The sequence below is a fragment of the Cornus florida genome, unplaced genomic scaffold (genome assembly GCF_030987335.1).
Source record: "Cornus florida cultivar Cherokee Brave unplaced genomic scaffold, ASM3098733v1 CherokeeBrave_3.0.0_Hap2_Chr11, whole genome shotgun sequence".
Lineage (NCBI taxonomy): Eukaryota > Viridiplantae > Streptophyta > Magnoliopsida > Cornales > Cornaceae > Cornus > Cornus florida.
In genome coordinates this window covers 113,895,117-113,922,402 of record NW_026775581.1, presented here as the reverse complement: position 1 = coordinate 113,922,402, position 27,286 = coordinate 113,895,117, and the positions used below count along the sequence as shown (strand labels likewise).

Below are 27,286 nucleotides of genomic sequence, written 5' to 3'. Positions count from 1 at the left end.
AATATACAGAAAATTTTAGAACTGATGGGAATAGACCAATCAAACGTAAGAATCAAACACATTTGATCTAAACCTCTTTTATATTATCTCTGTAATTATTTATTTTTATTTTTAGCTCTTAATTAGAGAATGATCCCTATATGGTATTTTCGTCGAATCTAATAAGAATATATGTTACATGCTAATATACAGCCTTTAATGGTAAATTCGTTTTTGAGAGGACACGTTGAAGGGCAAAAAAGTTGTTCTCACTTGATAAAAGAAATTTCTCATCAGTTTAACCATAAAACAACGACAAAACGAGAAAAATACCCCTCTTTCTTTCTCGCTCTCTCTCTAAAACCCTAGCGTCTTTTACTGAATCTCAAGGCCTCTCGATGGGTACGTCCTCGCTTCTCAATCCATCTCTCTAATTTTGATCCATCTTGTTTTCGGTTGGATCTTATTTTTGTTAGTCTACTGTGGTGGTTGGTGGTGATATTTGTTTTGTCAAGCGTCGGACAGTGAATTTTCCTGCAATTTCGGCAATCTAACAGAGCATAATCCCCGTGAGAACTACTAGTGAATTTTCAGAATTGCCCGCACTAACTTATTTTTATTGTTATTTTTTTTTTTCTTTTTCTTATAGATATCGAGGAGGATATTCGCTCGTTGCAGCTTGATTCATCTGGTATTGTTTGAATTATCATTATTAATAGCATATTATCATCATAAGCACTGTAATCATCATCTGCGAAAAATAAAAATAAAAAACATTAGGTTGAGAATTGTTATTGCTCGAATCTAGTATTATTGCTGTTGTTGTTGGCTATTACCTGTAAGTAGTTGACGTTTGCTATTTTATGATTTTTTCCTTTTTAAATGTTTGTCTAGCAGAAGATAATAATATGTCACCCGGAGATGCGACACCGGGAGATGCGAAGCCAGAAGAAGTTGAAAAAACTGATAACATGGAAATAGGTGGGTAGCTTTGTCATTTTTCAATTGGGTATCTGTTGCCATTTATTGAAAATTTATCTTTTGTCATATGAAACCTTAAAATACACTTGCTCAACTGCACAGTAAGATATCTATGTATTTATATACTTTTCATTCAAATGCCTTGAAATTCATACTTGAACAGTTGACAACAAATGTATTTTCCCTGTTGTCATTTCTGAGAGGAACTGAGCTTTGGAATATTTGTTATTTCTCTCTTCTCACTGCGCACTTTTGCGGAGCTTTTTTGAGTGGTTTTAGTGAGGGTGGGCCTTGGCGCAATGGTAAGGTTGCTCCATTGTTGCTTGCAAAAGTAAGGCTGTGTACGTTGAACCCTCCCAGACCCCGCAGTGGCGGGAGTCTCCTGCATTGGGTTACCCCTCTTAAGTGGTTTTAGTATGTTTAGGAGGAGCTAACGCAGGGTTTCATATTGTTTTCCAGTTTGCTGGGGTTTGTGCTTGAAAAACATGGTGAATTGTTACCCTTCAAACTTGATTTATAGTACCTACGGTCATGTGAGTTGTGTCAGAGTGAAAAAATCTTACTATCCATATGGCATATATCACAAGTTACTTATGAATTTGTTCCCGCACACTTATAAGATCTGAGCAATTCGGTTCTTAGATATTTTGCAAACTTACCATTGAATGCTCACTGGTCTTTTTTTATTGCATTATTTATCTTTTTTTATTGCATTATTTATTGTGATATGTATGCGTTTAGTCTCTTTGTAATTGTTGACATAACTCAATCTGAGTGAGTGTTATGCATTGCAGTACAATCTATGGCGTAATGAGTACATATTAAAAGTAATACTCTGTAAATTGACATGTGGGCTCATTAAAAGTATATTTTCTTGACCTAGTCAATTGAATATTCTCGAGGATGTAAAAACTATATTAGTTTGAAATATACTAAAACAATTTTTATAATGAAGTATGTCATAATATAATTAATACATTTTTTTCAGTTTTGTAAGGTTCAGTTGTTAGAGACTTTATCCCTAGCAAGTGCTTTGGTTGGAAATTTTCAAATCAATCCAAAAACCAACTGAAGGTTATTCACTTAAGGTTGGAAGGATTCAAACTTGCCCATATATGGTGCTTATACCTATGCTGGGGGTTATTTAGATGTGATTTTGCTTTCCAGTGCTGCCAGCTTGGGATTGTTTGAGAGGTCTTCCCTCAATTTGTTTTTTTCTCGTCTTGATTTCTCCAATTCTGTCCACTTCCCCCCTCCCCCAAAAAAAAGAAAAGAAAAGAAAAGAAAAGAAAAAAAATGAAATGGAAAAAGATTCCATTCCCTTCTATGGGATAATAAATGATGACCACTTCATCATGAAACATGTTACCTATATACTTGCTGATGTATATCGTGGAATATTTAATGTTAAACTGATACAAACATCATCTGAAGGTGTTCTGCTTTGTCCATGGTTTCAGATTTGAAGGATCAGACTCACGTGAACTCTTCTTCAGTGCAGGTGGAGCCAAAAGGTCCTTCAGAAGGTTTGTTATTTCACTGTGAACTGTGTTTTTCATGCAAGTGTGTTGGACTTTGGGGATTTTATATTATTTAGTATGGGTGTTATGTTACTTCTTAGACTCTTTTAGCTAAAATGTTCGGTGCCTATTCTCAAATTTAGTTGTTAGGTTGTTTTGTTGTATGTGCTTATAATTCGACTTGGTATTTCAGTGAAAGAGAAGGAAACCTCTGCTTCAGAAGGTATTGAAGACGACGCTGAAGAAAACAAGAAGCGACACTTGAATGTTGTATTTATTGGCCACGTTGGTAGGTTGATCTTTTCTTCGTAGGTTGGTTTTTGGCCTTCATAATTGGTCTAACATTTAACTTATTGGTGCTTACCAAAAAATTGATTTTAGCCACTAGCTACTGATATTGTTGTTATTCGAGATGGTTGCTAGCTAGTGTATTCTGTAGCATGGGTTAGCATAGAAGTCTTATTTAATATCAATTGCTTGAGATATGTCAGAGTATCAATTATGCTTGTAAACACCTAAAGTTCAACAGTTAAAAACATGAAAAGTATGCTTATCAAACATTTCATGTATACCACGGGAATCTTTTGATGTAATATAGTTTTATCAAAATTTTTCTGCGAATTGATTTTTTTCTACCATAATACACTATGCATCCAGTAGGCGCATGAGTGAGACAAACAGGGCTGATCCGAGCCAAGCCCGTTGTTGGGCTGTTAATACTTGGTGTGTCACATTGAGCGTGTTTAGCCTCATTAAGCTTGGGCCAAGCTCATGAAAATGTGTTTGAACTCTGCTCTGAAAAGTGAATGGCCCGTTGGCTGTTTCTTTTTTGTGTCGTTGATTTCGTACAAAGCAGCATCAATGTTTAATCCAAAATAGAAACATACCAAGTTTGTTGCACAATGTTTCAAAGCCCAAAAAACAAAAAAAAAAAAAGAGAGAGATGTTTGGAAGATTGTAAAAAAATATGGCCTTTACATTATATTGGCTTTTAAAAAAGAATCTTTCTACAGTTGTTCAGTTACAGTATCGAAAACAAGTGAGAACATATTTTTCTTGCTTCCAGCTCTAGGCCTTTTTCTAAAGCAGATGCAGCGTTGTTCCAAACAGAACAAATGTTACCCAACATTCTTTCGCCATTTGTTTATGTTTTTCACCAATTTGGCAACAAAATACGAAGCAAAAACAGTTGCCAAACATGCCCGAAGTTTCAGTCTTGACTTGTTTGGTAAAACAACCAAAGTCTCATTTATCTTAGATCATTTAATAGCTACTCTTTTTCCTATGTATTTTCTTGTAGCTATCTTTTCCCATTTTGGAAAGAAAGGGATAAATATATACATGAAAGGTATAGAAACTTCTTTTTTCCTTGAAAGGTATAGAAGCTTACCGTATAGAAAAGAGAGAGGGTTTTGCGTTCTCTTTGGATTTGGAAGAGAAATACACATTCTCAAAACTGGTGGGTTTTCAATGTTCTCATACTCGTTGTTTCTAAAAATTTTGGGTTTACGGTGGTTTGTGGGCCTGACTTCGGTTTTAGCGTGTTTATATCACTTACTTGGTGAGCAATATTTTTTTAAAGACTATTGGTAAATTGATTCAGCTGAATGAAGACATCTTCATCTCTAATTGAGCTGCCTTCATATTCTCTTACCCTCTATGATTCCTAGATTGTCTCAATTGAAATCTCCTTTACCATGTTAGACATGTTTTTCAATGATTACTTTATTCTTCATATTCCTCAAAATTTTGATTGGGAAAGAGCTGCTCAACTTCTTGATGAGTTTTATGAGCTTAGGGGTGTTAGAGCTGGGGTAGTTAATAACATGATAGGGATGCACAAAAATCCGTTAGAACTGGTAAACACAAGCGGATCGAACCATATAGTTCGGTTCAGTTCTATGATGAAATGGCTCTATTCTGGTTCTGAAAATTAAAGAATTGTTAGTGGTAGTAAATAAATAAATATATATATATATATATATATATATATATATATATATATATATATATAATACGCACATTTGATTTTTAATGGTAGAGAATATTTCTTACCACACACCACAGTACATAGGATATTAATACATGTGATTGATTTTTATTGGCAGAGAATATAACTTACTACACACCACACAATACAGAGGATAATCATATATACTTATAAAAAAAAATACATAGGATAATCATATACATGTATATTCAAATTTGGTTTTTAATTTGTGTGTATGCATATATAAATACATATATAAGAACAAAATTGTAGAATCGATCTGAACCTAACCGATCATTTATGGTTCAGTTCTGCTGGTTCAGTTCGGTTCTAGTATTTTTGGAACCGTTCTGATTGGTTTGGTTCTGATTGATCCCAAGATCGGACCAAATCGAACCTTGTGCACCCCTAAAAATAGAGTTTGGTGTTAGGTTTGAGAGCAGTGCATCTAGTTGTAAGAAAAGGGCTTGAGAAACGAAAGTTCTTAATGAGTGGTTTTGTTCATCGTCAGTTGTTTACAGTCCACAGATGCCAAATTAATGAATTTACCAAGTATGACACACTACCAAATGCCTGATTCTATAACCTGGATTTGTAGCTGCTTGACTCCAACATAGAAACTATGCATTATGTTCGTTCTAGAATTTATGATCATGTCAGTTGGAAGTTCTTTGCTATTTATACCCTATATCTGCATTATGAATTTGGACGAATAGGCTATTTTCTTCGCCATTTGAGGTAGAGTTGTTCCTTGTAAATATTTGGTTTTGAACTATCCTAAGCTTCCAAATAAATTACATTGAATTGGAACTTTAAAGCTGGTTTGGTTTAGCTCTCATAAAACAGTTTTCAGAGAAATGCAAAAGGCAGTTCGATGAAATCAGGATAATTTCGACTGTAACAAGTTCCCATACTCAGTTGGCACTGATAATGGATTGTAATTGCAAAGATCAACGAGGCAAATTTGGTCAACATAAATGGAATTTGTTGGGTTTTAGTAGTCTAATTTTTGGCTGGTTGATTCTTTCTTCAAATTTTTTTTTTTTTCCTCTAGATAAATAAATTCTCATGCTTTCATTATGTTCCCATGTGAGTTCCAGATGCTGGTAAGTCCACTATTGGAGGCCAGACACTATTCCTTAGCGGTCAGGTTGATGATCGTACAATCCAGAAGTACGAGAAAGAAGCAAAAGATAAAAGCAGGGAAAGCTGGTGAGCCTTCTTTCATTAACATGGTTAAAAATTGTGCTTTATTTTGGTTCTATGATGTTGGATCATAGCGATGCAAAATTTTTGGTCTTTGCTTTTTACTTGAATGGTGCAAGAGCTATTCAGAGGTGCTTGTAGTGTCTTTCTTTTTTCTCCCACTCCATCCATGTTATTGGTGTAAGTTGTTTGATTGGTTTGTTCTATGTGATGGAACTTTCTTTATGCATTTTGATGCTCTTTATGTTTATATTCACTTATTCACTTTTTCCTACTCCATACTTCTATCTTAACCCCCCCTCCCCCTCCCTTTCCCCCTTTTTTTGGTGGAAATATTGGCCTACAGGCCACATTTCTAGGACTACAGGCCCGTTGTTTGGTCCGTGGTTTTTGAGTTGCATCCTGTTGTTTGGTCCCTGCTTTTAGGGTTGCAGACTCTATAACTTGAACTTCTCTCTATTTGTCTGGAAAGGCCAAGATGAAGGTTGCAGTCCCGGGCATGGCCAAAAGGACAGACCCACCTTGTCTAGCCTACTTTTGCTATCAAATCAAGACCTCGAAGCATCCCATAGCCGATGCTATGGCTTGGGACCCTGGTTGATCTGCGCCACACCTTGTAGGCTCCCCTAACCATGCTCCCGAAGTATCAGGGTGCATTCTGAATCACCAGGGTGATGCCATATCCGGAGTAAGTACAATACCTCCCTGGGTGCATCTTCATCTGGGTGTTGGGGGCGGGGGATATGGAGATGGTTATCCTGACAAGTGGTGGCCCTGGCTGCCAATTGTTGCCTATTTTGTTTGCCACGTGGCAATGCCAAATTTGCATGTTGCTTATGGCTAACCCAACCATTTGGATACTGGGCTTAACGATTTTTTTCCCCCTTAGCAAGAAACTCACACACCCACATGCCTCTATGGGGACTTGAACCCTGGACCTTTCCCTTTGAAATGCAAGGAAGTACCACTGGACTACAGCCCTTGGTGTTTGGGCTGAACGATTATTTGGCTGGCAATCTCTAATACGTGTGGCAGCATGGTCACTTGGGCAATTGACTAAAAGATATAACCATAATTTTTGATCTTCATTGTTTTTCAGATATACTAAAATCTTATAGTTGGTGAGTATCATGAGCATTAATGGGTTTGGACTGTTTCATTGAGTTTGGATTGGAACAGTTATGAAATTACCGTTAAGTTTTGACTGTTATAGACATATTGCAATGGAAATGATTGTAGTTTTACAAACACGTTTTCTTGGTTGGCACTGTTAAGGTAACACTAATATCAGAACTTTGAACATGTTTGGCTGGTTTCTTCTATGCCTTCTTAGGAGGATCTCTTTCATTTTCCTTACTTGTACTCACTTCTTTGCCTTTTTCTCCTCATTTTTAAAAATTAAATGGTTTATTGGTTAATAGTAGATATACTACTGGTTTTATCATGGGTTTTATTCTTATATAAATAAATAAAAACCCAATTGGGTTTTGGATCAATCCATTTTCTTTTCCTTGGTCTCTTTGTTTGCCTAAATCTATCCCTTTTCTCCTAAATTGACATCACTTCTTAGAACTATTGTCGCTGCCTTTAGAGAGAGGTATGGTGCAAATGAATCACAATCAAGTGACTTGCTGTAATCCACTTGCAAGTTATGATTTTTGCAACTAAAAAAGTTCAATGGAAAAAAACAACAATATTTAACATTAACTAAGATTTTCTACAGAGTAAAGTTTGTCGTGGCAGAGATGCGGCCGGAGTCCACTGCTCCGACCAGTCACCGAAGTCATTAACTCCGATGAAATCCTCTGTCATTTTTCTTTTTGTTTCCCCTTTCTCCGTTGGCTGTGTGTTTTCGGTTTCTGTTGCGTGGATCTGCTAATGAAAGTGCTGGAGAGTCAGAAGCAGTCTTATTTGGAGGTTGCTCGTTTACCTCGTCTGGACCTAAAAGGAGAGGTGGAACAGATTCCTTCCTCGAGGGATCATGTGTTCAGAGTGGACACTCGCAATTCTTCCTCTCGAGAACGTGTTCTTAGGGCTTGTCTGGTTGGGAGATTTGACAGAGAGGTGGGGTCTTTGGAGAACATTGAAGATTGGGCTACGAAGACTTGGTTGATTTCGGGAGGAGTTAGGGTTAATTCTTTGCCGGACGGACTTCTGTTGTTCCGGTTCCCGTCGGTGTTGGAGGCCCATAAGGTGCTGGATTGGGGCAAGAAATCTTGGGGTGAGGCTCAATTCCTTATTGATCCCTGGTACTTTAGGGTTGGGTGTTCTGGTTTGAGATTGAGGCACAATTTCCGGCGAGTCATTCTGTATGGTTTGCCGCTGCACCTTTGGTGTCAGAAGCTCTTCGTTGCCATTGGTGACGCATGTGGCGGGTTTAGAGATGTGGAGGCCTTCGAAATGAGTGATACGGAAAGAATTGTGATCACTGTGGCTGGGGGTGGTGTGATTCCGGCGAGTGTGGTTGTGGAGGATGGAAGATGGGTGTTCAGAATTTCGTTATCTGAAGAGATTGATCCGACAATGGTCCCGCTGACTGGGACATGTTCCGGAGAAGGTGATTCGGGCTCACCGGAGGCGTTGGCTTGCATCTCTCGTTCGGTTTACAGTCATGGAGGTGGGGATGAATCTAAGCCGGATTTCCAACAGATGGAGGTGCAGGGTAACCGAATCCAAGGTTAGGGACGTGTGAACAGCCACGCGCCTAAGGCAAGTGGAAATGGGAGGCTTCGTCTGGGACACGTGGTTGGAGGAGAAAGGATAACCGTTTTGAGTGGATGACAGCTACCCTTCCTCGTGCCGAGTCACGTGGTTCTCTTGATTTTTTAAATTCAACTTCTTTTGGGCCGGATGGTGTTGGGCCTAGATTTCGTGGGACTCGTGCAGCGGGATCAAAAGCCACTGGGAAGGATTCTAATGCGTGGGGTGGGCCTAGGTCATCCATTGGGCCGAGGCGGTTCATCAAGTCCGTTAAACGGGATGGACGATCTAAGCAATCTGGGCCTCTCTTTTCCTCTGGACCGGTTTAGGTGAAGACAAGAGTGGATAAATGAAGGTTGGTTAGATGGGGCCCAAACAACCATCTCTCAATTTCCTTCCACAGTGGGCAGCCCATCACATCCTTAGAAGCAGGTCAAAGCCATGGCATTCCAGAACCTGACTTGGTTACGTCACAGAGAGTTTCGACCTCACGTGTTTGGTCGAGGAAGGAGAAGGCGAATTGGGTGAAGGTGAGTTCGAAGGTGTCAAAAGGGGCTGGGGCTAGCTCAAAGAACTTCCGGCATGGGTCGTGCTGTCAGAATCGACTCTTGGGTAACAGATTTGAAATTCTTCAATCTGGTTTTTTGGGAGATGACAAGAAAGGCGAATGTGTCTCTATTAAGAAGGATGTTACATCTCGGAGTTTGCCGATAATTCCCAGTAAGAAATGGACTAGGAAGGACAAACAGAAATGGGTGGCCCGTAAGGTGTCTCATTTGTGCCCAGGTATGTCGAGTTCCTTTCATGCTCGGAAACCTGCATCTTCTTCTATTTCTGCTTCTACTCCCTCTTGCGAGTTGAATAGTAAAGGGGGTAAGATTGTTGCTGGGAGGCATCATTTGCTTTCACCTGTTGTTGAGGCTGACTTGGTGGAAGGGATGATCTCTACGGTTGGCTTGGAGTTTGGGACTGTTGGGCTGTCAGAAAGGGATGGGACGGGACGGTTTGCTTGTCTGGTGACAGGGAGGTGGATAGACACTCTGTAGGGATCGCTGAGACTTGTTCGGAATTTTCCTCAGCCTTTAGGTTTGATTCTTCAGGGGAGGAGATGGGTAGGGCGGCTAAGCTTCGTTTGGGTGGATCGGAAGGGGTGTGTTCTTCTTTTTAGGGTGATCCAGTGGCTTGTCTGAAGGATCCTGTGCCTGATGTGGTGACTGTTTGTGTGGGTAAAGATATCTGCATTTCCCTCAGCGAGGAATCAGCTTCTCTTTTGGTGAAGGAGTTGCAGAAGCACAAATTCTCGATCGATGACCATTCTGTTGATTGTAACCCGGTCTCGGTCACATAGAGTGATGTGTTGGATTTTAGAGAGGACTGGTTATCATTTGTTGATGAAGCTGTGGAGGCCAAGGGAGGTATGGCTGATGGGAGCAGAATGGATCAGGGGAGTTCTCTGGATATGATTTTGTGGGAGGAGGAGGGTTTTGCTAATTTGGGGGTGGTGGACCCTTTGGCTGTAGTTCATCCAAAGGAGATGGGCAGCAAGGTGTGTAGGCAGGAAGGTGAGGACACTGGATTGGATTGGGTTAAGGCTAACATTGGGGCTACTTGTGATCTACTAGGTGTCTCATGCAAAGGAAAGCGTAATGAAGCCTTAGCAATCCTTCAGGCCACGGCAAAGGGGAGAGAAGGGGAGATGATTCAATTTTCCAGAAGGAGGAGTAGGAAGAAGAAGAACCTGACTCCGGGAAAAGGGGAAAGGGAGCTTAGAAATCTATGCTGTGATGTGAATTATGATAGGGTGAGTGGGGGGGAGAAGGAGAGGGGTAATGCTAAGGGAGGAGGGAGGGGTAGGGGGTGAAGGGGATGATTGTTTCCTTATGAAGTTTCGAATTTTATCTTGGAATGTCCGCGGTCTGAACGATCCGGGCAAGCGCAGGGTGGTGAAGATGGCAGTGAGGAAATGGGGGGTGCACTTGGCGTGTCTTCAAGAAACAAAGATTGATTTTTTGTCTGATCGGGTGGTGAAAAGTCTGTGGGGCAACCGCTTTGTTGAATGGGAGGCGTTGGATGCTGTTGGGACTTCAGGAGGTGTTCTTATTATGTGGGATAGGAGATGGCTGACTAAAGTTGATGTTTGCAGAGGGAGATTTTCTTTATCTTGTGCTTTTGTGATGGAGGAGGATGGCTTCACTTGGGGTTTTTCTGGGGTGTATGGGCCGGTTGATGATGTTGAGAGGGATGGTTTGTGGGAGGAGTTGAGTGGGGGAAGGGGAGGTGGTCTCTTCCTTGGTGTATGGCAGGAGACTTTAATGTGGTTAGATCCCCGGCGGAGAGGTCTACAGTTGGCCCGTGGACCCAGGCTATGATGCACTTTTCTGATTTTATTGATGACCACCAGCTTATTGATCTCCCTCTTGAGGGAGCTTCCTTTACTTGGTCCAGTGGAAGGGAAGTTCCAACTTTCTCTCGCATTGAAAGATTTTTGATTTCAGGTGAATGGGAGGAGAAATTCCCGGATGTTGTTCAGGTAGTTTTGGCTAGGGTGACGTCGGATCACATTCCCTTGGTTTTGGACTGTGGAGGTTTGAGATCTCGCAGTACTCCTTTCAGATTTGAGAACATGTGGCTTCGTGCGGATAACTTGCAGGAATTTGTCCATTCTTGGTGGGAGGAGAATCTGGTGGTGGGTACATCGAGCCATATTCTTGCCGGAAAGCTTCGAATCTTGAAAACAAATCTTAAAAGGTGGAATAAGGAGGTGTTTGGGAGCTTGGTGTGGAGGAAGAATAGGGCTTTGGCTGATATTGCGGAGATTGATCGATTGGAAGGGGAGGGTGCTATTACGGAATCTCAACGCAGTAGAAGAGCAGCTTGCCATGCAGAATGTGTGGAGATTGCTCTTTTGGAGGAAATCTCGTGGCGTCAGAAATCTCGGGCATTATGGCTCAAAGAGGGGGATCGTAATACGAAGTTTTTTCACAGAACTGCTAATGCTAATAGGAGGAGTAATCATATTGGGCGGATGTGTGTGGATGGTGCAGTTCTGTCTTCGGAGGAGGAGGTGCGAAGTGCTATTGTCTCTTTTTATCAAAGACTTTATTCTGAGCCTCTTCGTTGGAGACCTCGTCTAGATGGTCTTCACTTCGATTCTATTTCTGCCTTGGAGAGAGATGGGCTGGAAAATCCTTTTTCGGAGGAGGAAGTGCTGAAGGCTTTAAAGAGTTGCAATGGTGATAAGGCTCCAGGTCCTGATGGTTTCAACATGAGATTTTTGTTGGAAAGCTGGGAGGTGGTTCGGTACGAGATTATGGGCACTTTTCATGAGTTCCATTCCATGGGGCGATTTGAGAAATCGCTTAACGCATCTTTTATTGCCCTTATTCCTAAAAAGGGTGGTGCTTCTAATATCAAGGATTTTAGACCCATTAGTCTGATCGGGTGCATTTACAAGATCATTGCAAAAGTCCTTGCCTTTAGATTGAGGGAGGTCCTGGATGGAGTTATCTCTGAGTCTCAGAATGTTTTCGTTGGGGTAGACAGATTCTGGATTCCGCTCTTATTGCTAGCGAATGTGTGGATTCTAGACTTCGTAGTGGGACTCCTGGTGTTCTGTGCAAGCTGGATATTGAGAAAGCCTATGATCATGTTTGCTGGAATTTCCTATTCTATCTGTTGGAGAGGATGGGTTTTGGTGAGAGATGGAGGAAGTGGATTGTTTCTTGTGTTTCCATTGTCAGGTTTTCGGTGTTGGTGAATGGCTCTCCTTCGGGGTTCTTTGGCAGTTCTCGTGGGTTGAGACAGGGGGATCCTCTCTCCCCTTTTCTTTTTATTATTGTTATGGAGGCCCTTAGCAGGCTGATGAGAATGGCGGTGGATTTGGGTTTTCTTAGGGGTTTCAAGATTGGCCCTGAATCAGTTCAGCAGTTGGAGATCTCTCATTTACTTTTTGCGGATGACACTATTGTTTTTTGTGAGGCTGATATATCCCAGTTGAGGTATCTGAGATGTGTTTTGGTTTGTTTCCAAGCTGTTTCTGGTTTGAAAGTTAACGTGGGAAAGAGTGTGATTGTTCCTGTGGGAGACGTTCAGGAGGTGGACACTCTGGCTGCTGTTCTAGGATGTGGGACGCAACGCTTTCCCATCTCGTACTTGGGTTTGCCGCTGGGGGACTCGGCTAGGAGGGTGGGAAGTTGGAACCCGGTGATTGAGCGGGCTGAGAGAAGATTAGCGGGTTGGAAAAAACAATATCTGTCAAAGGGCGGTAAAGTTACGTTAGTGAAGAGCACTTTGTCAAGCCTTCCAACGTACTTTCTTTCGCTTTTTCGTATTCCAGCCTCTATTGTTGGAAGACTAGAAATGCTCCAACGTAATTTCCTTTGGGGGGGTCGCGGAGAAGAGTTCAAGTATCATCTTGTCAAATGGGAACAGGTTTGCAGGCCTATTCGGTTGGGAGGGCTTGGAATTAGGAGATTGGCCCTTTTCAATTGTGCTCTTCTTAGTTAGTGGCTTTGGAGATTTGGTAAGGAAACACATAGATTATGGAGAAGGGTTATCTCATGTCGCTTTGGGGAGGAGAGAGGAGGGTGGTCAGTTAGACCAGTCAGGTCTGTTAGCGGAGTGGGGGTGTGGAGGGTCATTGGTAAGGGGTGGGATGCCTTTTCCAAACATATTAGATTCAGAGTTCGGGATGGAAGAACTGTCCGGTTTTGGGAGGATCCATGGTGTGATGATAGGCCTTTGGCCCTATTGTTTCCCAGGCTTTTTAGGATTGCTGTTGACAAACATGCAATGGTTGCTGACTACTATCGCCTTGATAGTGGAAGGTTGTCTTGGGATGTGCGTTTCTGGCGAGCTTTTCAGGATTGGGAGCTGGATGATGTCACTGGGTTTTTGGCTCTTCTTTACGGACAGGAGGTGGAGGGGTCTGGGGCAGATTCCTTGATTTGGGTGCCTTCTTCTCAGGGGATGTTCCAGGTCCGGTCCTTTTTTGTGTGCCTTTCTGGTTTTCATGGTACCTCATTCCCATGGAAGACGGTGTGGAGGTCTAAGGCGCCTCTTAGGGTGGCCTTTTTTGTGTGGACTGCAGTTTGGAGTAAGATTTTGACTTTGGACAATTTGAGGAAGTGAAGGCATATCATTGTTAATAGGTGTTGTCTTTGCAATGGGGAGTTGGTGGATCATCTTTTGTTGCACTGTCCTGTGGCTCATGATTGTTGGAGTTTGATGTTTGGCCTGTTTGGTATTCATTGGGTCATGCCTCGGTCATCTTGGGAGTTGTTAGATATGTGGAGGGGCCAATGGGTGGGGGCTCAGGTCAGAGTTTTTTGGAGGGTGATCCCTTTTTGTATTTGGTGGAGCCTTTGGAGAGAGCGTAATGGAAGATCTTTTGAGGGAAAGGAATCCTCCATTGGGGTGTTAAAATTTTCTATCATTTGTAATTTGTTTTGTTGGGGTTAGGGGAGAGACTGCTCCTCTCTTGAGGATATTGTTGATTTTATGAGCTCTTTGAATTCATAGGCTCCGTTTTGTCTTTGTATAGTTTGGGACGCGTTCCCCTTTTGAACGCTTTTAATACAATTTACTTATCAAAAAAAAGAGAGAGGTATGGTGCAAATAACAGCAGTTGGAGAGGTTGTGTGATAGTCGTTTCCGGAAAGGAAGAGATGCTTTGGGATGCGCATCAGGCTTGCCAGCCTTCTAGTACTGAATTAGGATAGAATTATATGTTGCATGTACTGCTCATTTTGCTTTCGTCGACTTCCGATTTCTTCTGGTATACTTCAAAGTTATTAAACTATTCTAGAGTTCTAGTTTATTCCAATAAAGAACTAATTCTAGATGCCAATTATGTCACTCTGTCTATTCCTCACCGATCTTAACTCTAGATTAAGAATTTTCATTATGCAGATTTTAAAGTTGGCATGCTAATCAATTTTTCCTTTTATATGAGTTCAATTGTTAGGCAGATGGGTTGAATGGAGTGGTGATAATAGAATATTGTGTGAAATCAGTGTATCCCTCTAAGGTTGAAAATGTAGTTCTATGAAACAGCTATAAGCCAATCATTCTTTTTATGGACAGAATGTTGGGCATTCAAGATAAACACGTGTTAAGTGAGTTTAGCAGAAATATGAATATTGAGTTGGATGTGCAACACGATATAATTAAAAATAAACACATTCATAAGATGTTTAAAGTAGCACGATTGGAGATAAAATGAGAAAATTGATAAATTTGTTCTGCACATGAGCAATGAACCACTAGGTGCACCAGTAAGGATGAGTGACATGATCTGCATTGAGGGTAATACCGGGGAACAGGAAGACCAAAATTAGCTTAAGTAGAGTTAGTGAAGAAAGATATGATAATATGTGGTTTGACTGAGATCAAGGCTTATGCAGAGCAGAATGGAAAAATTGGATTCAAGTAGCCGACCCTCAATAGTTGGGAAAAGCTTTGTTGGGTTTGAGATTTCATTTTATCTTTTTGTAGATGATCTCATGGTTTAGAATTTATTGTTTACTTATCTGAATATCTATGGACCATTTATTTGATTGCCCTTCCTGACCACTTATTATTCTTCATGTGCTAGGTATATGGCATATATTATGGACACTAATGAAGAGGAGAGGGTTAAGGTATATATATCTGGTTGTGTTTTGAAATAAGAAGATTTTTTTTTTAATAATTTTAATGATATATACTTTCTTGCTAACTTGATTCATATATCTGTTTTTCTCTGCTGTCATGTTTCCTTAGAATTGAAAAGTGTGCTTGCTTAATTATTTATCTTTTAAATATGGAATGCTCTTTGTAGGGTAAAACAGTTGAAGTTGGAAGAGCACATTTTGAAACAGAATCAACGAGATTTACAATTTTGGATGCACCGGTAAACTGTTCTTTTTGCGACGTTACTGATATTTTTGACCTTTTTTTTTTTTGTTAGTGGAAGTACTACTTAGATAATAATGGTTTAGTTTTGTTTGACAAGTTTGAGGTGGAGACGCTTGAATATGTATGACTCTCATTTTAAACGTATGAAGTAGAAACACTTCTACGTAAAGCACACCCCTACAGATCGTGTATTTTAATTCCTATATAACTTTCATAATCTTATACATGTCGTGTATTTTTACAAATTGGTATTATGGTACTCCTCCACCATTCATCAGGCATTTTTCTTCTGTTAGAATATTTTAAATAACTTTGTTGACCATTCAATTCCCATACTTCCTAGAATTCTCCATATCTCTAATGGTATGTTGTTTGGTCCTATTGCTTTATTGTTACCCTTCTTCTTAATTCTCCATGTCTGGTCCTATTACTACCTCAGTAGTCATTTTGTTTATCATTCCTATTTAATGTTTGCTAGTTATAATTTCTTCTCTAGTATATCCTTCATTTAGTAGTAGTTGTTGATAGTAAGTTTTCCTTCTCTCTAATATGTCATTGTTTATTTTCAACTAGTACTGTTAGATCAGTATCCTTTATACACCCAACTTGATCCATATCTCTAGGCAACCTTTCTCCATTTTTTGCTGACTTGTAAATGGTGGCCTTTTCACCCTATTTTGTGCCTAGTTTCACATATAACTCATTTAAGGCATTTTGTTTAGCTTTGCTTTTTAGTTTTTTGTATTTCGAGGTCATCTTGTTTCTTACTTTTTGTCTTTCTTTAAAACTCACTTTTTTTTATATATTATTATTATAGCTTTTTGTATTTCATTACTCTACCACCATGATTCTCTCTTTTTATGAGTTTACCTTGGTTCTCCCACTCAGGTGTCATAAACCCCCCGCCAAATTTTTTTTTTTCTGATAAGGTCTTGAACTGGTTTATTTTGGCATGACATGGTCCGTTTAGAGGTGGAACTAAAATATATGAATTTTAGTTAAGTATTGCAATTTATTTAGAAGTTGTGGAAGATTGTTGCTGCTCCATGATAATACAAGATCTATTTTCAATAATTAAATTTTTTTGTGGAAAACTTTGAGAAAAAGCTTACTATCTGGATAAGGAAATTTAACAATTTGTTAGCTTTAGGTGGTTATATATGAAGCCAGGGTGGTTGAAGCCCCAGCTGAAAATTTCTTTTGTTGAACACCTGCTCCAATAATTAGTGAGAAAAAATAACAAAGGACTTGTTTGGAAAGCGAAAAAGAGAGGAGGAGACCTAAAAAATCTCGAGGCTCATGCTAACAAACTTGAAGACCAGGTTAACTTGGAAATCCTAGTAATGAAACCTGGAAGCTAGGTACACTTCAGTTGAAAGCTTTTTATACCCAAAAGACCATCTAGAAGACTATAACTGACCCAAATTAATAGAAAGAAGCCTGAAAAACAAAAATCCACTTGGTCGAGTCCACTGCATAGTCCCTGTAGTTGAGTTACTGAAATGCCCCTATTACAAAATTAAAGTGCACATTCTTGCCTAAATCTAGCAACTATACTTAATAAAAGTAATAAAAGCATGTAAAATACTTTTAATTATAAAAAAGTATCAAAGTTATCACAGCTTCCTAGTGGCTCTAAGTGTTTTTTTTCCCCCTAACAACCCCTGGTAGTGAAATAGAGTGGAGGCGGCCCTCTTTCATGTCTTCCTGCCTTTGAAACTCTTCGAAATTAATTGAAATTTCTGAATTCCCCCTTCTCTTTTTCAAAAACAAAATTCTTATTTCTTAGGCCTCTTCTAATGAGACAAAATGATATTTTTAATTTTTTACGTGAGAATGCCTATGAGCTATGCCATTGCGCATCATCCTTGGAAGAAATAAAAGAGTCGATGGAGAGGAATTTCATCTTCAAAGGAATCTTGACCCTGGTCCAAATTTTTGTAGTGCACAAATGATAAATGTACATATTTTTTTGTTGTATATGGACAATAAATAACCTTGTCCAATTACTTCAGTTCCTGTATTCAATATTGAATGCGAGTTCATTTTTTATTGTTGGGGACTAATTTTTATCTTGTGTTTTATTGATTATTCAGGGTCACAAAAGTTATGTCCCAAATATGATCAGTGGGGCATCTCAAGCTGATATAGGTGTTTTGGTAAGTTAATGCTGATCTTATTCCCTTACCTCTTAATATATATTTAGAATTCAACTTGCATGATTTGCCTGATTGGTTTCTAAAAATCCGTCTCTTCTCTCTGTCACTGTGTTCAGGTGATATCTGCTCGGAAAGGAGAATTTGAAACTGGGTATGAGAGAGGTGGACAGACTCGGGAACATGTCCAACTTGCCAAGACTTTGGGCGTTTCTAAGATGCTTGTTGTTGTAAATAAAATGGATGAACCAACTGTGAACTGGTCGAAAGAAAGGTGCTTCACAAGTACCTGTTTTTTATTCCCCCTTTTGTTTTTGGTTTTCTTTCTTGGGTGCGGATGTGTTTGTATACTGTGGGATCTCCTCCACTTCTTCTAAAGTAATGGTTTTCATTCCCAGGTTTGATGAAATTATGTCAAAGATGACGCCCTTCCTAAAAGCTTCAGGTTACAATGTGAAGAAAGGTAACAAAGGATTCTGTTTCTGAGCATTATATTGAAATTGGCTACTTTTCTTAGCATCTTCAATTACTTGCTCTGTGTTATCATCCACTTTTTTGAACTTGCAGATGTTGCATTTCTTCCAATATCTGGTCTTATTGGTACAAATATGAAAAAAAGAGTGGATAAAAGTACTTGTTCATGGTGGAATGGTCCGTGTCTTTTTGAAGCTCTTGATGCTATTGAAATACCACCTCGTGATCCTAATGGTCCATTTAGGTACGATATCGCCTTTTATCTTTTCAAGTTGTTTTTTTCTTTCCGATCCCCCCCCCCCCTCCCCCCCTCTCCTTATATTTTCATGTGATCTCTCTCTCTCTCACACACACACACACACACACGGGAAGAAAGATTATCCTCCAGTTATTTTGCTTCACAACATTCCCTCCCATCTGTCTCATCAAAATATAAAGGGTAAGTTACACTGACCTTTTCTGAGGTTTGGGCAAATCCAACTTACCGTAGAGATATTTCACATCATTGTTTTGGCTAGTGCCCTGGAAATTAAAATGTTTTGCCAATTTGACTGAAATAGGTGAAATTGAAATCAATGAATGTTATTGGTTTTATTCTTATTTTGTTTGTCTAATGTCAAAATTTTGAGTTTGCAGGATGCCTATTATTGACAAATTTAAAGACATGGGAACTGTTTTGATGGGCAAAGTAGAATCTGGTAGTGTGCGGGAGGGTGATAACCTGTTGGTCATGCCAAATAAGGTTATTTCTATAAACCTTTGTTCATCATTTTTTTCTTTTTCTCTTTTTGTTTTTCTTTGGTTCTTTTTCTTTTGTGGAGATCTGAATTTTGTTTGACGAGGATTTGAAAACTTACACTTTGATCTACAGGCTCAGGTGAAAGTTCTTGCCATATATTGTGATGATAATAAAGTTCACCGAGCTGGACCTGGTGAGAATCTACGAATTAGATTATCGGGCATTGAGGAGGATGACATTCTATCGGGTTTTGTCTTGTCTAGTGTTGGTATGTTTTTGAAACTTTATTTATTGTGGCTATTAAAGTTTTGGTGTATAATTGTTATTTTTATGATTTAATTGTGATTTTGTGAGGTCATAATGTGCTTGTGGGATAACTAAGATTATTAGGATTGGGATCTTACATTGGATAGATTAGGGAGTGATAGGATCCGATTGAGGATCATAAGATCATACAAAACGAAATTTTATAATTACAGAATATATATCCTAATGCCATGCAATTTTTAAGTAGGGTTGTACTGGGAAGATCAGACTTAAGATTCTCTATTCTCAGTTATGTATATGGTAATGTTGTTCCTATAATATCAAAATTGCATACTAAATGAAACAAACCAAGAAAATTTGTTAACAGAATCTACAAATACCGATTACATATGCTACAACAACAAATATTTTTAACAGAAGGTGTAAGTTCAGTATAGTTTACAACTTTTCAAGCACCATAAAGGAAGAAATAAATTATCAGTTCTTTTCTATGCCTGAGCGTTACTATGTCATGATTTTCCTAAGATCCTATGGTGATCCTATGATCCTGAATGATCCTGGTGGTCTTTTTTTTTTTTTTTTTTTTTTTTTTTGATAAATAAAGATTTTATAAAAACGCACAAAAGGGGAGCGGATCCCAAGAAAAATACAAAAAGCCACAAAGGACTCGAGCCTTCAAAGAGGCCAAAAAATCAACAATCTCCTCCAACGATCTATGATCTCTCTCCCTGAAACCCAACAAAAAAAAGTGAAAATAATTGAGAATTTAAGCACCGAAATCGACATCGCCTTTCTTTCAAAATATCTTCTATTTCTTTCAAGCCAAATACACCACCACACGCATAGCGGCGTAGGCAACCTCTCCATGCCTCAATCAACCCTCTCGCAGAACCTGGCATAACCCAAGAAGACCCAAATAAACCGAGCATCAAATCCCAACAAGCTCTAGCCAAAGAGCAATGAATGAGAAGGTGATCCACTGATTCCTCATCACGAAGACACATATAACAACGATTTATCACCACCTGGCTTCTCTTTCGCAAATTATCCTGGGTTAAGATCCTACCCAGAGCCGAAGTCCACACAAAGAAAGCTACCTTGAGAGGAGCCTTGGAACGCCAAACCTACTTCCAAGGAAAACGAACATCAGGATCAAAAGAGAAACACTTGAAGAAAGACCTCACCTCGAAACGCCCCTGAGAGTTTGCTGCCCAAGACCAACAATCCGAATCCTCCTCCACAATCCTTTGGCGATACAGCAACTCCAAGAAACGAATGGCCTCCTCGATCTCCCAATCCTGAAAGAAATGCCTGAATCAAACATCCCAAACCAGTCTCCCATTATCAAGATGATAACAGTCGACCACCATGGCTTGCCTATCCGAAGCAATCCTGTAAAGTTGAGGAAAAGCGAGAGCAAGAGGAAAATCTCCACACCACAAATCCTCCCAAAAGCGAATCCTCCTTCCATCTCTAAGTCGAAACCGAATGTGTTTGGAGAATTCATCCCAACCCTTCCGAATAAATTTCCAAACCTCGTCCCCTCGAGGATCCCGCACTTCCAAAGAACTCCACCCTCCTCTCAACTCCCCAAAACGACATGCCACAACCCTCCTCCAAAGCCAATGTATCTCCACACCAAATCTCCACAACCATTTCCCAAGGAGGGCCTTATTAAAAGGCACCAATTTACGGAGGCCCAACCCACCATTTCGAATAGGCCTGCAAACCTTTTCCCATCGCACCAAATGAAACTTAAACTCTTCACCTCTACCCCCCCCACAGAAAATTATGTTGCAACCTCTCAATCCTCTCCGCAACTGAAGAGGGAATCCGAAAAAGAGAGATAAAATAAGTGGGAAGGCAAGAGAGGGTGCTCTTAATCAGAGTGACCCTGCCTCCCTTGGAAAGATACTGCTTCTTCCAACCCGCTAATCTTCTCTCGAATCTGTCCACCACTGGGTCCCAAATCCCAACACATCTCGAAGGAGCATCTAGAGGCAAACCTAAGTAAGAAATGGGAAATGACCCAGTCCGACAACCAAGAATGTCCGCAAAAGCCTCAATCTCAGGGACCTCCCCAACCGGCACCAAAACACTCTTGCCCACATTCACCTTAAGGCCGGAGACAACTTGGAACCAAATCAAAACACATCTCAGATATCTAATCTGGGACACATTCACATCACAAAGAACTAAAGTATCATTAGCAAACATCAAGTGAGAGATCTCCAACTGAGAAGCAACATTCCTTCCCACCCGAAAGCCCCTCAAAAAACCCAACTCTGTAGCCCTTCTCATCAATCTACTAAGGGCCTCCATCACAAACAAGAACAAGAAGGGGGAGAGAGGATCCCCTTGTCTCAAGCCCCTTGAGCTAGAGAAAAAACCGGAAGGAGCACCATTTACAAGGATCGAAAATCGAGCACTGGAAATGCAAAAGTGCATCCATCTCCTCCACCTATCACCGAACCCCATCCTCTTCATCAGGTAAAGAAGGAAGCTCCAACTCACATGGTCATACACCTTCTCTATATCCAGCTTACAAAGAACACCCGGGTCCCCACTACGCAATTTGGAGTCCACACACTCGCTCGCAATAAGGACTGAATCCAAAATCTGATGACCTCCGACAAAAGCATTTTGAGAATCCGAAATGATACCATCCATAACTTTCCTCAATCTAGAAGCAAGCACCTTGGCAATCAACTTGTAGACACAACCCACCAAACTAATATGGCAAAAATCCCTAACATCCAATGCCCCCCCTTTTTTCGGGATGAGGGCAATGAACGTGGCATTCAAACTTTTCTCAAACGAACCTCGAGAATGGAAAGCATGAAAAGTGCCCATCACCTCCCCTTGGACCACCTCCCAGCACTCCAGAAGAAATCTCATGGTAAATCCATCTGGACCTGCGGCTTTATCCCCATTGCAACTCTTCAAAGCAAACAGAACTTCCTCCTCAGAAAAAGGCAACTCCAAGCCCAAGCACTCCTCCTCAGAAATCGAGTCAAACTGTAACCCTTCAAGCAAAGGTCTCCACTCAACAGTCTTTGTGAACAACTTCTCAAAGAACTCTGAAAATTCTTTGCAGATCATCTCCTCCTCACAATAAACAACCCCTTCAACCCGAATCCTCCCTATATGATTGCCTCTTCTATGAGCATTGGCCAATCTATGAATTTTTTTTGTGTTTTTATCCCCCTCCTTAAGCCACAAGGCTCGAGATTTTTGTCTCCACGAGATCTCCTCCATGATTGCAATTTCAGCAAACTCCGCCTTACACTCCGCCCTCCTAACCTTCAAAGCCTCCACCAACTCTCCTTGACCCTCCATCCGGTCAAAAGCCGCAATCTCAGCAATAACCCGATTTTTTCTCCATTCCAGATTCCCAAAGACCTCTTTATTCGAAGTCTTAAGGTCCTTCAAGAGACGCAATCTGCCTGAAAGCACATGACTAGGGGTGCCAACCACACCATACCCCTCCCACCAAAGATGGACCCTCTCTAGAAAACCTTCTGGTGGTTTTTTCACTATCCTAACCTTCCATAATTTTTTATATGACCAGATTGCGCTTTTGATAATTTAAATTGTTTCGCCTTTGTACTGGTTGATTTGATTTGTCTTGCATTTAAAATTCTATTGGATCTTACGGAACCTACTCATGTACGACATGATCCGGGTCGGATCATAGAAAAAGATTCTCTTCAAGCGTACCAGCCTATCCTCTGTATAGGGCTTACACGGTGGTTGGAACAAAGACTAGTTGGTTATGAATTTGAATGTGGCAGATAGATAAAGACATATATCTGCATCAAGGAATCAATAGTTCAAGTCACACACTCCCATAATACATTTTCCCGTTGGAGAATTCCCAGATTGCGCTTTTGATAGCTTTTTGTTTCTCCTGTGTACTAGTTGATTTGATTTTTATTGCATTTAACACATATTAGTTGTATCATTTGCATCCCACCCATAGTCACTGGAAAGAAAAAAATTTGAATGAAGCCTTTTAATATAAGCGCTGAAGTACTCTTATTCTTCAAAAGCAGTGCGGAACTTTTAATCTTTATTTTCTGCATGGTAACATAATCTTATTTTCCCATTGGGCAATTTATGACGCCAAGTTTATTGGTTCTTTCATGTACAGCTGCAAATGCCGAGTCGAGCCAAGCTTGAGCCTGATCGGGCTCATCTTGTTCGTCTGTGGGCTGAGCTTGGTCTTGGCTCAGGATTGTGACGAGCTCAAAAAGCTGAGCTCGGGCTCAGCTCGTTTAATAACAAAAGTCGTTTGGGCTCGATTTGAGCTTGTGTTCAAGATCGCTTTGGCTTGTTCGTGAACTTATACGAGCCTACACAAGCCTATGTTCATGAGCGTGTACAAGCCTATGTTTATGAGGCGTATATGATCCTATGTTCACAAACATATATGAGCCTACATGAGCTCATGTTCACGAGCTTATACAAGCTGAGCCTAATACCGATCGGGATAGGCTTGTTTACTAAACGAGGCTTGAAATTGAACACGCCTGAGCTGTCCACGAAGAACTTGGTTCATTTGCAGCATTGAAGTGAATTGATGTTTTTCTCTCGTTACTTAAAAAATAAAACAAATTTTTGTTTTCCCTTTTCTGCTTTATTTTTTTCCAAATACAATGAAGAGTCACTAGTGTCATTTTGTTTTCCTTCTTAGTTACAGAGGAGTTAACACTTTCCTATCTTTTATTATCTAATGCTATCTTTTCCTTTCTTTTACTAATGGTTTCCTTAGTATTACCTTTTCGTTTCACATGATAGAAAGCTCTCCATGTATCCCTGGGGTACCCTTAAAAGAATGTGTAACTGCTATATTTCTATATCATCGTCAATAGTAATAAAATTATTGCTAATATTATTTTCATAATGTTTTGGTTTTGAATCTTCTTTCTTGCTAGTTTATTGTGTATTTTTTGGGGGGTTTTAATTAGTTTATATTCATGCAGCAAAGCCTATAGCTGCAGCCTACGAGTTTATTGCCCAGTTACAGATACTTGAGTTGCTGGACAATGTACGCCCATACATTTCATTCTCTCTTCTTCTTTTACTACTACTACTACTACTATTATTTGCAAATAAATTCTTACAAAATTTGCTGTTATTCAGGCAATTTTTACTGCTGGCTACAAGGCTGTCTTGCACATTCATGCTGTTGTTGAGGAATGTGAGATTGTTGAGCTAATACAACAAATTGATCCGAAGACAAAAAAACCCATGAGAAAGAAAATTCTCTTTGTGAAGAATGGAGCTGTTGTTTTATGCCGCATTCAGGTTAGTTTTATCATATTCTTGTAGACAATAAGATATTCTATACTACTGTCTTTTTCTTCTTCATTTATTACTTCTAATTGTATAAATATATGTGGAATTGTAGATGTTTCCTAGTATAATCTGTTCACATAAGCATGTCCTATGAGTACATTTTCTATTAGATAGTTTTTGCAAAAACTTTATTTTTTTAATCGTCTCAGATGTTTGGTAAATTTCAGCATTTGTTTCACATTTTTTTTTTACCTTTGACATCCTATGTATATCATTATCCCACGCACCTATGATTAAAAAAAAAAAAAAGTACAGAAATAATAAAAATAAAGGAAAAACTAGTTTGAATGGTTGGCAAAATTGTACTTCTTCACTATATTCACTTTTTCCACATTTTTTTTTCTTCCAAGGAATAAATTGACAATTTGGATTTCTCCAACTCATGCATAATTATTCTCCCATTACTACTGATCTTTTCTCCTACAAAAAATGTGCTTCCCAGGTGAATAACATGATATGCATTGAGAAGTTCTCTGATTTTCCCCAGCTTGGAAGGTTTACTCTTCGAACTGAAGGTGACATACTGTTGTTGCCCTTGGTTTATTGGGAACACATTATTTTCTTTTGTTCACTTGAACTCACAAATACCATGTTGTTTAGGGAAAACGGTTGCAGTGGGGAAAGTCACTGATCTTTCTTCTTGAAGTTAAAAAAACAATTTTGGCACAAGAGGTGAGTCATTTGTAATGATGGCATTTTTCTTCTCAATGTTAAGTTTTGTGTCCACTTGGTTTCTCTCAAGTATAGTGTCTTTACCGTTATCAGTGACAAAAAATGCTTACAGCAGTATTGACCTTATTCTCCAGCTCCCTGTACACCAGCTCATTTGAGTAATTGAAAGAACTCACAAGAAATTTTAACATCATGTCATGAATCATTTTCTATTGTATTAACATTATGAAATTAATTAATATTTTTTTTAGTTTGGTATTTAATTTTATCATTGTCAAAATCATTTATATTATTGAAATTTTATCCAGAATACCCAAATTTTTTAATCAGAGCTGGCCGAATTTGGAGTAATCAATGGAACTCTGAACTTTGAAACATTATTGAAAATTCTAATTTTTGGTCCGACTCTGTAACTTGGCATCAATCCCTCTATTTGTCAGGTATATTATGTCAGTTTCCAAGTAAATGTCACCTTTTGGACTTGTTAAGAGCCTTCTGTTTTGAATTTGTGATTGTACGAAAGTGAAGAAGTTGCATTCGTCAAGTCAGCTGTTTCTTTGGCCTTCTTATTGTTTGAGTATATATCATGGAATAGATTGTCTTATTTATCAAAGTAGTGTTATTTCTCATTCTATTGCCATCGAGCAACAGCTACATCTGTGGAATTCTGGTTTTGTGGGTGTCCGTATTGCCAACACAGTACTGGTTACCGCCAGAGAAATATACAATTGTGGAAAAGTAATGCGACTGGGACGTGATGGCTTGGTTCTGAGTTGCACCATAGCAGTTCCTTGTCACTTTCTGACATGATGTCAGATTTTCTCTATTTTATACCCTTATTGGAATTTAGTGGATCTTATTTTGTGTATGCTTTGTAACTTTCACACTCCCATTGGTATCATAAGCTTAGTTCAGGTACAATATAATAAATTTTGGTTGTATGGGATTGGTAGATTTATTGGCATGTAGTTGCCGCTCTTCAATCCATTATATCGGTTTCTTAATTTGTTGACATGGTTATTGGATCTGTTTGACAGGCAAGCTGAATCTGGAGGACAATTTTTTTTAAATGTACACAATTAGGGGCAGCACAGGATTTTGCTTCCCGCTGAGACATTGCGTGCAACTCTATGAATTGCATCGATACTGATATATAGCATGATAAAGCTCCTGGAGATGTTTGATGGATGGTTGGGACATTGTTGCTGGTGTCCATGTTTTTGGCTTATGTTTCTGTTTTTGAAGGGTACGATTATTCTGATTGTTGATGGGGGGTGAAGGTTGACCTAATTTATATAACCCCTTCTTTAAGTAACCTCTACTATTATATTTGTTGGTTTATGAAAGATGTGCTCAAGTATGTATTGCTTCTATTATGTTGATTTTTGTGCATTAATACCCTTTACCTGTTATGAAGGGTGCCATAGTCTAGTGGTACTAACTCAAATAGAAAGTTGAGGGTTCCGAGTCTTCTTAGGTACACGCGAGGGTGTGAGTTTCTTGCCAGAATTAATAAATAAATAAAATAATAATAATAAAAAAAATGGTCTACTACCGGTAAAGATATAATGGAGATGCTTATGCAAAACCCAAGTTGGTAATCAAAGCTTTAGATCAGTGTTAGACTTGCATTAATTTAGACCATGGTGGTACTTGTTGATACTGATTTTTTTCACTTAACGAGAGATCTAACAAGATGCAAATGAATTCTAAACTTGTATGAAACAGGATTGGAAAATAGGGTTTACTTAATTGACTTAGTTGAGAAATGTTTGTTAAGTTGAATAAATGTCTTCTCTGTATTTACTAAATATTTAATTTCAAAAGCAAAATTTAGCAAATGTTAAATGTATGTTGTATTTAATATAAAATTCTATTTGCGCTCTAAGATAATCTTCAGAGACCTTTTCTTTTATAGGGATCGAAAGAGACGAGTGAAGTGTTTCAAACTCTTGTAAAGCAAATATCCACCTCTGTATACCATATTAATCAAGGTCTATTGTAGAAGTTTCTAGAATAATGGTCCAAAAAATTGATTTCGTTTTTGCATAAATGTTTACTTTTTTTTCAAAAAAGTTTTGTACTGCAAGTATTTTTGTCCTCCATTGTAATTGATTGAATTACTTGGCATGGCGTGTTTTTGTTGACAAATATGAGTTGGGCAATATGACGTGCGCTAGCTACATTCCCAATGGGTAGTGATGTAACAAGTGCAAAATAATTATCAGCCACTTATTTGCCGGGTTGGCTAAAGATTCGGAGTAGTATAACTTATTTCCTTCAGTTTGGAATGCAACTTATAAATTTTTTTTACTGAACATCTTAACGTTTTTGTAAAGTATAT

At 39.2% G+C, this 27,286-nt stretch overlaps 1 protein-coding gene across 2 annotated transcripts; it reads left to right on the top strand.

Moving 5' to 3' along the window:
- The first annotated feature begins 266 nt into the window (after positions 1–266).
- Positions 267–26,315, top strand: LOC132287207 (uncharacterized). 2 transcript variants are annotated; one of them, XM_059789746.1, is made up of 19 exons: positions 267–381; positions 629–670; positions 877–960; positions 2,421–2,486; positions 2,674–2,769; positions 5,571–5,682; positions 14,972–15,017; positions 15,197–15,268; positions 17,370–17,432; positions 17,549–17,703; positions 17,828–17,892; positions 17,997–18,147; positions 18,540–18,645; positions 18,775–18,910; positions 23,895–23,959; positions 24,055–24,219; positions 24,713–24,785; positions 24,871–24,942; positions 25,980–26,315. In XM_059789746.1, the coding sequence occupies exons 1-18, from the start codon at positions 378–380 to the stop codon at positions 24,912–24,914; spliced, it is 1,545 nt and encodes a 514-aa protein (XP_059645729.1). In that variant the 5' UTR covers positions 267–377; the 3' UTR covers positions 24,915–24,942; positions 25,980–26,315. The 2 variants fall into 2 exon arrangements, with proteins under 2 accessions (XP_059645729.1, XP_059645728.1); XM_059789745.1 differs by having other exon boundaries at positions 874–960.
- The last annotated feature ends 971 nt before the right edge of the window (positions 26,316–27,286 follow it).

What these genes read in the sequence shown, in the direction of transcription:
- LOC132287207 (XM_059789745.1), top strand. An exon ending in ATGAAGAGGAGAGGGTTAAG is followed by an intron (nt 15,018 to 15,196) that starts GTATATATATCT and finishes TGCTCTTTGTAG; the next exon opens with GGTAAAACAGTTGAAGTTGG. An exon ending in GTTTACTCTTCGAACTGAAG is followed by an intron (nt 24,786 to 24,870) that starts GTGACATACTGT and finishes CATGTTGTTTAG; the next exon opens with GGAAAACGGTTGCAGTGGGG.